The sequence below is a fragment of the Hemiscyllium ocellatum genome, chromosome 1 (genome assembly GCF_020745735.1).
Source record: "Hemiscyllium ocellatum isolate sHemOce1 chromosome 1, sHemOce1.pat.X.cur, whole genome shotgun sequence".
NCBI lineage: Eukaryota > Metazoa > Chordata > Chondrichthyes > Orectolobiformes > Hemiscylliidae > Hemiscyllium > Hemiscyllium ocellatum.
Window position 1 is genome coordinate 147,234,172 of NC_083401.1, and position 13,254 is coordinate 147,247,425.

The following is a 13,254-nucleotide window of genomic DNA, read 5'->3' on the forward strand; positions in this document are numbered from 1 at the left end:
GGGAAAAAGTTTCTGACTGTCTATTCTATCTATTCCTCTGATCATCTTATAAACCTCTATCAAGTCACCCCTCATCCTTCGCCGTTCCAATGAGAAAAGGCCGAGAACTCTCAACCTATCCTCGTACGACCTATTCTCCATTCCAGGCAACATCCTGGTAAATCTTCTCTGCACCCTCTCCAAAGCTTCCACATCTTTCCTAAAGTGAGGTGACCAGAACTGCACACAGTACTCCAAATGTGGCCTAACCAAAGTCCTGTACAGCTGCAACATCACTTCACGACTCTTGAATTCAATCCCTCTGCTAATGAATGCTAATACATCATAGGCCTTCTTACAAGCTCTATCCACCTGAGTGGGAACTTTCAAAGATCTATGTACATAGAACCCAAGATCCCTCTGTACCTCCACCTGACTAAGAACCCTACCGTTAACCCTGTATTCCACATTCTTATTTGTTCTTCCAAAATGGACAACCTCACACTTGGCAGGGTTGAACTCCATCTGCCACTCCTCAGCCCAGCTCTGCATCATATCTAAGTCCCTTTGCAGCCGACAACAGCCCTCCTCACTGTCCACAACTCCACCAATCTTCGTATCATCTGCAAATTTACTGACCCACCCTTCGACTCCCTCATCCAAGTCATTAATAAAAATTACAAACAGCAGAGGACCCAGAACTGATCCCTGCGGAACTCCACTTGTAACTGGGCTCCAGGCTGAGTATTTACCATCTACCACCACTCTCTGACTTCGACCAGTTAGCCAGTTTTCTATCCAGTTGGCCAAATTTCCCTCTATCCCCTGCCTCCTGACTTTCCGCATAAGCCTACCATGGGGAACCTTATCAAATGCCTTACTAAAATCCATGTACACTACATCCACTGCTCTACCCTCATCCACATACTTGGTCACCTCCTCAAAGAATTCAATAAGACTTGTAAGGCAAGACCTACCCTTCACAAATCCGTGCTGGCTGTCCCTAATCAAGCTGTGTCTTTCCAGATACTCATAAATCCTATCCCTCAGTACCCTTTCCATTACTTTGCCTACCACAGAAGTAAGACTAACTGGCCTGTAATTCCCGGGGTTATCCCTATTCCCTTTTTTGAACAGGGGCACAACATTCGCTACTCTCCAGTCCCCTGGTACCACCCCCGTTGACAGTGAAGATGAAAAGATCATTGCCAACGGTACTGCAATTTCCTCTCTTGCTTCCCACATAATCCTAGGATATATCCCGTCAGGCCCGGGGGACTTGTCTATCCTCAAGTTGTTCAAAATGTCCAACACATCTTCCTTCCTAACAAGTATCTCTTCTAGCTTACCAGTCCGTTTCACACTCTCCTCTCCAACAATACGGTCCCTCTCGTTCGTAAATACTGAAGAAAAGTACTCATTCAAGACCTCTCCTATCTCTTCCAAATCAATACACAATCTCCCACTACTGTCCTTGATCGGACCTACCCTCGTTCTCGTCATTCTCATGTTTCTCACATACGCATAAAATGCCTTGGGGTTATCCTTGATCCTATCCGCCAAGGATTTTTCATGCCCTCTCTTAGCTCTCCTAATCCCTTTCTTCTGGTCCCTTCTGGCTATCCTGTATCCCTCCACTGCCCTGTCCGAACCCTGTTTCCTCAACCTTATGTAAGCCTCCTTCTTCCTCTTTACTAGACATTCAACATCCCTCGTCAACCAAGGCTCCCTCACACGACCATTTCTTTCCTGCCTGACAGGTACATACATATCAAGGACACGTCGTATCTGTTCCTTGAAAAAGTTCCACATTTCCACCACATCCTTCCCTGACAGCCTATGCTCCCAACTTATGCTCCTCAAATCCTGTCTTACAGCATCGTAATTTCCCTTCCCCCAATTGTAAAATCTACCCTGTTGTGCGCACCTATCTCTCTCCATAACCAAGGTGAAAGTCACAGAATTGTGGTCACCATCACCAAAATGTTCACCCACTAACAAGCCCATCACTTGTCCCAGTTCATTACCAAGTACCAAATCTAATATGGCCTCCCCTCTGGTTGGACAATCTACATACTGAGTTAGAAAAGATTCCTGGACACACTGCACAAACACCGCCCCATCCAATCTACTTGATCTAAAGAGCTTCCAATCAATATTTGGGAAGTTGAAGTCGCCCATGACTACGACCCTGTGACTTCTGCACCTTTCCAAAATCTGTTTCCCAATCTGTTTCTCCACATCTCTGCTGCTATTGGGGGAACTATAGTAAACACCCAACAAGGTGACTGCACCTTTCCTATTTCTGACTTCAGCCAATACTACCTCCAAAGGCAGATCCCCCTCAAACTTCCTTTCTGCAGCCGTTATACCATTCCTAATTAGCAATGCCACCCCCCTCCTTTTTTACCACCATCCCTAATCTTACTGAAACATCTGTAACCAGGAACCTCCAACAACCATTCCTTTTGCCCTGTGTTAAAAGTGTAACCTAACTTGGCATTTCACAAACACACCTGGGTGAAGAATGCCTCATCTTCTGCCTCGGAACCATTCAACCCTATGGCATCAATGTAGACTTCACCAGTTTCCTAATTTCCCCTCCCCAACCTTACCCCAGTTCCATCCTTCCAGCTCATCACTGTCCTGCCTGCCTATCTTCCTTTCCACCTATCCACTCCACCCTTCCCTCTGACCTATCATCTCCATCCCCACCTCCATTCACCCATTGTACTCTATGCTACCTTCTCCCCAGCTCTCCTCTCCCCCATGTATCTCTCCACCCTGGAGGCTTCCTGTCTCTATTCCTGATGAAGGGCTTTAGCCTGAAACATCGATTTTCCTGCTCCTCAGATGCTGCCTGACCTGCTGTGCTTTTCCAGCACCACTCTGATCTAAACTCTGGTTTCTGGACTTTGCAGTCCTCACTTTTACCCTGGATTAAAAGTGTAACCTAACTTGGCATTTTGCAAACACGTTCCATAGCTATCATGAGCAGACAACATGTCATTGTCGTCACATTCACACACTGAACTGTAAATATACCAAGGACATGGTCTGTGTTGAGCAAAGTGTGGAGCTACCGTGATGGTTTCCTGTCAGAATTCAAATTCCTCAATGGAGCATGCATATTTTGGTTGAGCAATGTATATTTAGATTCAGTTGTACACCTTAGAGTTCCCTTTAGAGACGTGGCATTGACCTATTTGGGAAGCTTCCAAATGTCTTGCTATGCCACGAGACTCCAGTAGGTAGGATGTGAGAGTTTAGGAGTTACTTTAATGAGGTAGTGTTCTCTTGCTGACATTCCCCACAGATTCTCTGCTCATACATCTCACCTGGATATTGTTTCTGAGGATTCAGTGACTTCCTACTCCGAGGCGGAAGAGGTGCTGACGGCCTGTGGCATTGGCCTTTTCTGGCCTGGGTGCTGCCATGGTCTGAATAAGACATCAGTGAGTATTAGTTATCTAAGAAGGACAAAAAGCTTGTCCAGTTTAAGAAGGAGTTTGAGTTGGTAGTAGTGGGAGAGCAGTGCAGTGCAACACAATGAAGCAGATTTGGTTAGTTACTCACTGAAACCTCCCCATTCCCAATCAGTGGTTGTGCCTGTCTCTATGTCCGCTGTGTCATGATGAGTCTACCATCTGGCACAACCCCACCAGTCTAGACTCCGATGTAGGCCTATTTTTCCTGCATTGAAACAATGAGAGGGATTGAATCTGATGGATTTAATCCAGAGACCCAGCTACTGTTCTGAGGACTCAGGATCAAATCCTGCAAATGGTGGAATTTAAATTCAATAAATATCTGGAATTAATAGTCTATTGATGACCATGAATCTGTTGTTGATTTTTGGAAAAAAGCCACCTGGTTCACTAATGCCCTTTAGGGAAGGAAATTGCCATTCGTATCTGGCCTACATATGACTCCATACACACAGCAATGCGGGTTGACTCTTAACTGTCCTCTGGGCAATTAGGGATGGGCAATAAATCCTGGCCTCGCCGGTGACACCCTCTTCCATGACTGAATAAAAATAAGAGCCGTTAGTGGTGATGTAGAAACCGGAGAGGTGGCAAGGTGTTGCCAGTGATTGAGAGGAAAGCACAGAAGGCAGGAAAGGTTTGTTATTTGAGAGGATGAGGTGAGCCTTTGAATGCGCATGATGCATGCTGTAGTGAGGGTTGTAGTGTTCTGGTGTGCATGCACTGGCATGTGCTGTGATTGAGTAATAGCAGAGTGAAGATGATAGCACTTGCCCTTGTGGAACATAGATCATTAATCTTTTTCCTGTACTGATGTGTGTTTAATTTAACCTGGGACATAGGACTGACACAGGCCATGATGTGTGTCCAAGCTGGCACCCACTGGTAGTGTGGCCTCCTTTGACAGTCTGCTGAAAGAAGGACTGTCCTCCTCTCCACCACCTCTTCTGCTAGTGTCTCCATGTTACTGTCAACAAAGCGTAGAGCTAGTCTGCCTTTCTCAACCATATTCTCTGTGATCGTGTTCAAGCACCACAGAATGACGGGCAGTTCCTGACTTGTATTGTTTGAAGTGGTTAAAGATGGCAGTGTTGGCATGAATGCCAGAAGATTCCAGAAGTGATGAGGCAGCTCTCCCTCTCAGGCTGCATGATTCCTCAAAAAAGAGACTGAAGAGGCTGGTTGCCTATGAGTAAGGTGAACAACAGAAGATTGCAGGAGGAAAGTTGCTCTCTGACAGGAAGGACCAGGCACCATGAATCTCCTTCATGATTTCACTGAAACAGGGAAAATTCCACCACAAACTGAGTGTTTTAAAACTAGAGGTCATAAATAGTCAGTAATAAATCCAGAGCTGACCAGGGTTCAAGACTCATCTGCTCATGTCCAAACAAGTTTGTTAAAAGAACAGCAAACTGACGTTCTTTTATTTTTTGGCTTGGAGGGGAACTTGCAGATGATGCTGCCACATGTTTCTGTTGTTCTTATCCTTCTAGATAGTAGAGATCGCAGGCTCGCAAAGTAGACTCGATGAGTTGCAGCAGTAACACAGTGCTGCCACTGAGATGAACAGAGTGAATATTGACGATAGATGGGATATCAGTCAAGCGGGTTGCTATAACCAGGATGGTAACAAGCATTTTGCATATGCTTAAAATTGCATGAAGACAAGTGGAGTAGATGCTATCAGATTGACCACTTGTGCTTTGTCAATGGTAGACAGATTGAAGATCAGAAAGCGACTTACCACTGCAGCATTCCCAGCCTTTGACCTACCCTTGTAACCACAGTATTTAAACTGCTACCCAGTTCCTTTACAGGTCAATACTAACCCCAAAGATATTGCGGAATTGGTGATAATAATGCCATAAAATGTTCAGGGAAATTATTAGTTTCTCTCTTGTTAGAGATAATTATTGCCTGGTACTTGTGTGATGTGAATGCCATTTGCTACTTGACAGAATCTTGCTTAGGCCTTTGCATCTGCAGAAGTGGACTGTTACAGCATCCGGCGATTTGTGAAAACTGCAGAAGATTGTAAAATCTTCAGTGAACATCCCCAGATCTGTCCTTTGGGAAGGATGCTCATTGTTAAAGCAAGCATAAGATTCTACCCTAAGTGTGTGATGCGTTCAGTTTACATACTGCACGTTTAATTTTTTACACTTTCTCAATTCTCTCTCGCCCATTGATGAGACAAATGCCATGGTCAAAGTAACTTGATGAACTAACCTGGAATCCTCTGATCTGTACAGTTGATGTTACATAAGATTGTGTGTATAGTATTGGCGAAGCTACAAAGAGTACATGTCTATCCAGGTGTCTCCTGCTATCCGAAATTGAAACGTTCCTATGAAGCCTATCGTAAGCCAAAATGGCGTAAAGTGAAGAAACAATTGCCATTAATTTTTATAGGAAATTTTTTGAGCATTCCCAGACCCAAGAAAGCCTACCAATCATACTAAATAACACCCAAAACCTAAACTAACACTAGTATATAGTAAAAGCAGGAATGATATGATAAACACAGCCAATATAAAGTAGAAATAATGTATGTACAGTGTAGTTCTCTCATCAGAATCGGAAAAATGGTGAGCACATCACTTCCTACTGTACCTCCTTGAATCTAGGGACAAGCAGTTACATATATTGTGGTAACATTAGTTTTTTTTATCATTTATAGATCTGGTTCTACACAAGCAGCATCTTCAAAGAGTCTGGCATCAGTGAGGATCAGATCCCCTACATCACTCTCAGCACCGGTGCTATTGAGATCACTGCTGCAATTATTTCTGTGAGTAGACCTAACACTGTTCAATCTACCAAGCTTTGACCAAACTGTAGGATTAGACGCTGTCTTTAAAAATGCAGTGTTTATCTGCCTGCCTTATTTTGTCAAGGTAATTTGAATTTGTGTCATGAGTGGAATGCAGTCAGCAATGGGGTTTAAAATTATCTCTTCAATTAATTTGTCAGATCCTTACAGCAGAATGAGCTGCACCTCTTTTTTTTAACAAAAGGTCAGATTTTCCAAGGAAGTGGCAATCTCAAGGATTCTGGCCTTTTTTTTTGTGAACTAACGAAGGGAGCTCCATACTACTGAGAGAGGTCCTACTCAGTACTCCCTCAGAATTATGGAGTCAAACATCCATTCCTTTCCATTCCATCCAGAGGAAGGCAAGCCACATGATCATAGAATCTTTACAGTGTGGAAACAGACCATTCAGCCCTTCGGGTCTGCGCCAACCCTCTGAAAGGCGTCCCCAGGCACCACCTCATCAGCTGCCCTATTCTGACAGGGAGAGACAGAACTGGTTGCTGAAGGGGAAAGTGGGGCGGTCAACTGCACAGCAAGTGCAGAGGGGCAGGGTCATACAATCCCTACAGTGTAGAAGCAGGCCATTAAGTCCATCGAGTCCATATTGAGGCTCTGAAGACCATTCCACCACCCTATCCTATCCCTGTAACCCTGCATTTACCATGGGCCAATCCATCCCAAGACTGTCTGAGCAATTTAGCATGGCCAATCCACCTAATCTGCACATCTTTGGACTGTAGGAGGAAACTGGAGCACCCAGAGGAAACCCAGGTAGACATGAGAAGAATGCACAAACTCCACACAGTCACCCAAGGGTAGAATTGAACCCAGGTCTCTGGTACTGGGAGGCAGCAGTGCTAACCACTAAGCCATTGTGCTGCCCTTTGGAGGCTGGTCAAAGGAGGGGGAAAGGGATGTGGATGCAGGAGTTATCAGATGCAGAGCTGGGAAAGATTGGGATGGGTTGTTACATCCTGGCAGTTGAATAGAGGGTCTCATGTGGAGTGGAGGAAGGGGCTTAATGTCAGGACTGGAGCCGGAGAAGAACAGAGATCGATCCAGTGGGTTCTCAGCTCCGGGAGTGTTGCATCCCTGGGAATATCAGGTCAGAGTCTCGGCCATGTAAGTGGTATGGGGAAGGTGCAGATGGGGAGGAGGGATATGAGGTAACTATGGGTCTGTTCAATAACTATTCAAGGTTTAGAATATATATGTAATAGTTGAACTGTTCCTGAATAACCTTTTGCTTAATTTATTTGGACTGCAGATGCTGGAAACCAGAGTCTAGATTAGAGTGGTGCTGGAAAAGCACAGCAGGTCAGGCAGCTGTGCTTTTCCAGCACCACTCTAGTCTAGCCCCTTAATTTACTTGGAGCCCATCAAATTCTCCAAATTAAATGGACATTTGTGAAGGATTTTAGGTGTACAGGAATTGCCAGTGAAATCTTCAATTTTCCAGGTTATTCTTAATTTAAATCAAGAAAAGTTGCAGGAAAGCTGCAACACAAAAGGACTGAGGGTACTTGTGCATGAAACACAGAAAGCTAGCATACAGGTACAGTGGGTAATCAGGAAAGCTAATGGAATTTTGGCCCGTATTTCAAATTGAAATTAAAAGTAGGGAAATATCACTGCAACTGAATAAGGTGCTGGTGAGACCAAATCTGGAATACCGTGAGTAGTTTGGGCCCTGTGATTGAAGGAAAGATATTACTATGGTATTTGATCAACCCGCGCACTTCTGATCCCATAGGTTTTGGTTCACGAAAGGTTTGCTGTATTTCATTGGAGATAGTTCAGATAAGGTTCATGATGATCCATGGTATGGAGGGATTATCTTTAGGGGCAAACGTTAACAGCTTGGGACTCTATTTATTGGAGTTGAGAAGAATGAGAGATGATCTCATTGAAACATATCTTCTTAAGAGGTTGATGGGGTAAATGCTGAGAGGATGTCTCCCTTCATGGGAGAGTGTAGGACAAAAGGGCATAATCTCAGAACAAAGGGATGCTATTTAAGGAGGAATTTCTTCTATCAGCCAGCACCTTACTCAGTTGCAGTGAAACATCCCTACTTTTAGTCTCAATTTGAAATAAGGGCCAACATTCCATTAGCTTCCCTGATTACCCACTGTACCTGTATGCTAGCTTTCTGTGTTTCATGCACAAATACCCTCAGGCCCTTTGTGTTGCAGTTTTCTGCAGCTTTTCTTGATTTAAATTAAGAATAACCTGGGAAATTGAAGATTTCACTGGCAATTCCTATACACCTAAAATCCTTCACAAGTGTCTATTTAATTTGGAGAATTCAATGGGCTTCAAGTAAATTAAGTAAAAGGTTATTCAGGAACAGTTCAACTACTAACCCTTGATTAGTTATTGAACAGACCCTTTCCACAGAGAGTGGTAAAAGCCTTGGATTTATTTAAGGCTGTGATAGATTCTTGATCAATCAGGAATCAAGGGTTACTGGAAAAGGTCAGGAAAGTGGATGTGAGGAATGTTGGATCAGCCATGATCCTGTTGAATGACCGAGCAAGCTCAAGTGGCCAAACGGCTTACTGCTGTTCTTATTCATTATGGCCTGATGGTAATTGTCCGATTGAGCTGCAAGAACAACCTGCCTGATGGTAATTGTCTGACTGTCAGCAAATTCAATCCAAAGCTTCACTGAGTTGTTGCTACAGCTAAACCTTGTCACGTTTCCTTTACCTGACAATTTGCAAGCGAGATTTATTGTTCATTAACTTTCTGAACACTGTTCAGTCAAATGCAGCTTTAATCAATCTGATCAAAATCCAGAAACCTCCTGAGTGTAATTACAGTCTGTGGTTGTGCTTTGGAAAGAATTGCTTTATTCTGGATCATGTGACTGAGGGTAGAGACCATTGTATAACAGTTACCAACTGCAGATGTTGACTCCATAATGATTCACACAAGCAGAAAACTAAGAATGTAAGGGAAATAACTGATCTCATTCCCTTTCAGGGTCAAGAATATTGTTACAATTACCTATGCAAAGCAACATATTATTAGTTGCCATTGCTTGTCGTGGTCAGGCTGATTGTTTTTTGTACATGGCTATAATTAAAGACTAAAAAATTAGGTCTGCAGATGCTGGAGTTCACAGCTGAAAATGTGTTGCTGGTCAAAGCACAGCAGGTTAGGCAGCATCTCAGGAATAGAGAATTCGACGTTTCGAGCATAAGCCCTTCATCAGGAATGAGAGAGAGTAGCCAAGCAGGCTAAGATAAAAGGTAGGGAGAAGGGACTTGGGGGAGGGGCGATGGAGGTGGGATAGGTGGAAGGAGGTCAAGGTGAGGGTGATAGGCCGGAGTGGGGTGGGGGCGGAGAGGTCAGAAAGAAGATTGCAGGTTAGGAGGGCGGTGCTGAGTTGAGGGAACCGACTGAGACAAGGTGGGGGGAGGGGAAATGAGGAAACTGGAGAAATCTGAATTCATACCTTGTGGTTGGAGGGTTCCCAGGCGGAAGATGAGGCGCTCCTCCTCCAGCCGTCGTGTTGTTATGTTCTGCCGGTGGAGGAGTCCAAGGACCTGCATGTCCTCGGTGGAGTGGGAGGGAGAGTTAAAGTGTTGAGCCACGGGGTGGTTGGGTTGGTTGGTCCGGGCGTCCCTGAGGTGTTCTCTGAAGCGTTCCGCAAGTAAGCGGCCTGTCTCACCAATATAGAGGAGGGCACATCGGGTGCAGCGGATGCAATAGATGATGTGTGTGGAGGTACAGGTGAACTTGTGGCGGATATGGAAGGATCCCTTGGGGCCTTGGAGGGTAGTGAGTGTGGAGGTGTGGGCGCAAGTTTTACATTTCCTGCGGTTGCAGGGGAAGGTGCCGGGGGTGGAGGTTGGGTTGGTGGGGGGTGTGGATCTGACGAGGGAGTCACGAAGGGAGTGGTCCTTGTGGAACGCTGATAGGGGAGGGGAGGGAAATATATCCTTGGTGGTGGGGTCCGTTTGGAGGTGGCGGAAATGACGGCGGATGATACGTTGTATGCGGAGGTTGGTGGGGTGGTAGGTGAGAACCAGTGGGGTTCTGTCTTGGTGGCGGTTGGAGGAGCGGGGCTCAAGGGCGGAGGAGCGGGAAGTGGAGGAGATGCGGTGGAGGGCATCGTCGATCACGTCTGGGGGAAATCTGCGGTCCTTGAAGAAGGAGGCCATCTGGGCTGTGCGGTGTTGGAACTGGTCCTCCTGGGAGCAGATGCGGCGGAGACGAAGGAATTGGGAATATGGGATGGCGTTTTTGCAGGGGGCAGGGTGGGAGGTGGTGTAGTCCAGGTAGCTGTGGGAGTCAGTCGGTTTATAATAGATGTCTGTGTTGAGTCGGTCGCCGAAGAGATAGAGATGGAAAGGTCTAGGAAGGGGAGGGAGGAGTCTGAGACAGTCCAGGTGAATTTCAGGTCGGGATGGAAGGTGTTAGTAAAGTTGATGAACTGTTCAACCTCCTCGTGGGAGCACGAGGCGGCGCCGATACAGTCATCGATGTAGCGGAGGAAAAGGTGGGGGGTGGTGCCAGTGTAGTTGCGGAAGATGGACTGTTCCACATATCCTACGAAGAGGCAGGCATAGCTGGGGCCCATGCGGGTGCCCATGGCGACTCCTTTAGTTTGGAGGAAGTGGGAGGATTGAAAAGAGAAGTTATTCAGGGTGAGGACCAGTTCAGTCAGTCGAAGGAGGGTGTCAGTGGAAGGGTACTGGTTGGTGCGGCGGGAAAGGAAGAAGCGGAGTGCTTTGAGTCCTTCGTGATGGGGGATGGAGGTGTACAAGGACTGGATGTCCATAGTGAAAATAAGGCGTTGGGGACCAGGGAAGCGAAAATCCTGGAGGAGGTGGAGGGCGTGGGTGGTGTCCCGAACGTCCCGAACAAGAACTCCCCACCTACGTTCGGGACACCACCCACGCCCTCCGCCTCCTCCAGGATTTTCGCTTCCCTGGTCCCTGTACACCTCCATCCCCCATCACGAAGGACTCAAAGCCCTCCGCTTCTTCCTTTCCCGCCGCACCAACCAGTACCCTTCCACTGACACCCTCCTTCGACTGACTGAACTGGTCCTCACCCTGAATAACTTCTCTTTTCAATCCTCCCACTTCCTCCAAACTAAAGGAGTTGCCATGGGCACCCGCATGGGCCCCAGCTATGCCTGCCTCTTCGTAGGATATGTGGAACAGTCCATCTTCCGCAACTACACTGGCACCACCCCCCACCTTTTCCTCCGCTACATCGATGACTGTATCGGCGCCGCCTCGTGCTCCCACGAGGAGGTTGAACAGTTCATCAACTTTACTAACACCTTCCATCCCGACCTGAAATTCACCTGGACTGTCTCAGACTCCTTCCTCCCCTTCCTAGACCTTTCCATCTCTATCTCTTCGGCGACCGACTCAACACAGACATCTATTATAAACCGACTGACTCCCACAGCTACCTGGACTACACCACCTCCCACCCAGCCCCCTGCAAAAACACCATCCCATATTCCCAATTCCTTCGTCTCCGCCGCATCTGCTCCCAGGAGGACCAGTTCCAACACCGCACAGCCCAGATGGCCTCCTTCTTCAAGGACCGCAGATTCCCCCCAGACGTGATCGACGATGCCCTCCACCGCATCTCCTCCACTTCCCGCTCCTCCGCCCTTGAGCCCCGCTCCTCCAACCGCCACCAAGACAGAACCCCACTGGTTCTCACCTACCACCCCACCAACCTCCGCATACAACGTATCATCCGCCGTCATTTCCGCCACCTCCAAACGGACCCCACCACCAAGGATATATTTCCCTCCCCTCCCCTATCAGCGTTCCGCAAGGACCACTCCCTTCGTGACTCCCTCGTCAGATCCACACCCCCCACCAACCCAACCTCCACCCCCGGCACCTTCCCCTGCAACCGCAGGAAATGTAAAACTTGCGCCCACACCTCCACACTCACTTCCCTCCAAGGCCCCAAGGGATCCTTCCATATCCGCCACAAGTTCACCTGTACCTCCACACACATCATCTATTGCATCCGCTGCACCCGATGTGGCCTCCTCTATATTGGTGAGACAGGCCGCTTACTTGCGGAACGCTTCAGAGAACACCTCAGGGACGCCCGGACCAACCAACCCAACCACCCCGTGGCTCAACACTTTAACTCTCCCTCCCACTCCACCGAGGACATGCAGGTCCTTGGACTCCTCCACCGGCAGAACATAACAACACGACGGCTGGAGGAGGAGCGCCTCATCTTCCGCCTGGGAACCCTCCAACCACAAGGTATGAATTCAGATTTCTCCAGTTTCCTCATTTCCCCTCCCCCCACCTTGTCTCAGTCGGTTCCCTCAACTCAGCACCGCCCTCCTAACCTGCAATCTTCTTCCTGACCTCTCCGCCCCCACCCCACTCCGGCCTATCACCCTCACCTTGACCTCTTTCCACCTATCCCACCTCCATCGCCCCTCCCCCAAGTCCCTCCTCCCTACCTTTTATCTTAGCCTGCTTGGCTACTCTCTCTCATTCCTGATGAAGGGCTTATGCTCGAAACGTCGAATTCTCTATTCCTGAGATGCTGCCTGGCCTGCTGTGCAACACATTTTCAGCTATAATTAAAGACTGCAAGTAAAGTAGTACAAGATTCTTGAACTCTGGAACATGTGTAACCCACCCAAAGCTGTATTTATATTTTTTAGCTGTGAGGACAAGCCTCAGAACATAGCTAAACTTGCAAAACGTACCTCAGGTTAGGCATAGGATAGCAGAATCCAACAAGGGACAGTTCTGAAAAGGACATATTTCAAAAGGCTCAGCATGCTGTTTTGCTAACACCTGCGTCAGGTTGTCTGTACTGTGAATGCGTGTTAGGTTAGGACGCATGCTGTTATTCTGTAGTTAGAAACACAAACAACATGATCAGTAGGACTCAAACAATATCATGGTTAAGAGTAATACTGGCAATAACATACAGTATAATATTTGACTTGGA

At 47.0% G+C, this 13,254-nt stretch overlaps 1 protein-coding gene across 1 annotated transcript in view; it reads left to right on the forward strand.

The window, feature by feature from the left end:
* The window catches only part of slc2a9l2 (solute carrier family 2 member 9, like 2), a 390,861-nt gene that overhangs the window by 243,364 nt on the left and 134,243 nt on the right, over positions 1–13,254 (forward strand). The window contains exon 8 of the mRNA XM_060829178.1: positions 6,151–6,261. Within this exon, the coding sequence (XP_060685161.1) occupies positions 6,151–6,261 (111 nt within the window). The remainder of the gene's footprint in view (positions 1–6,150; positions 6,262–13,254) is intronic.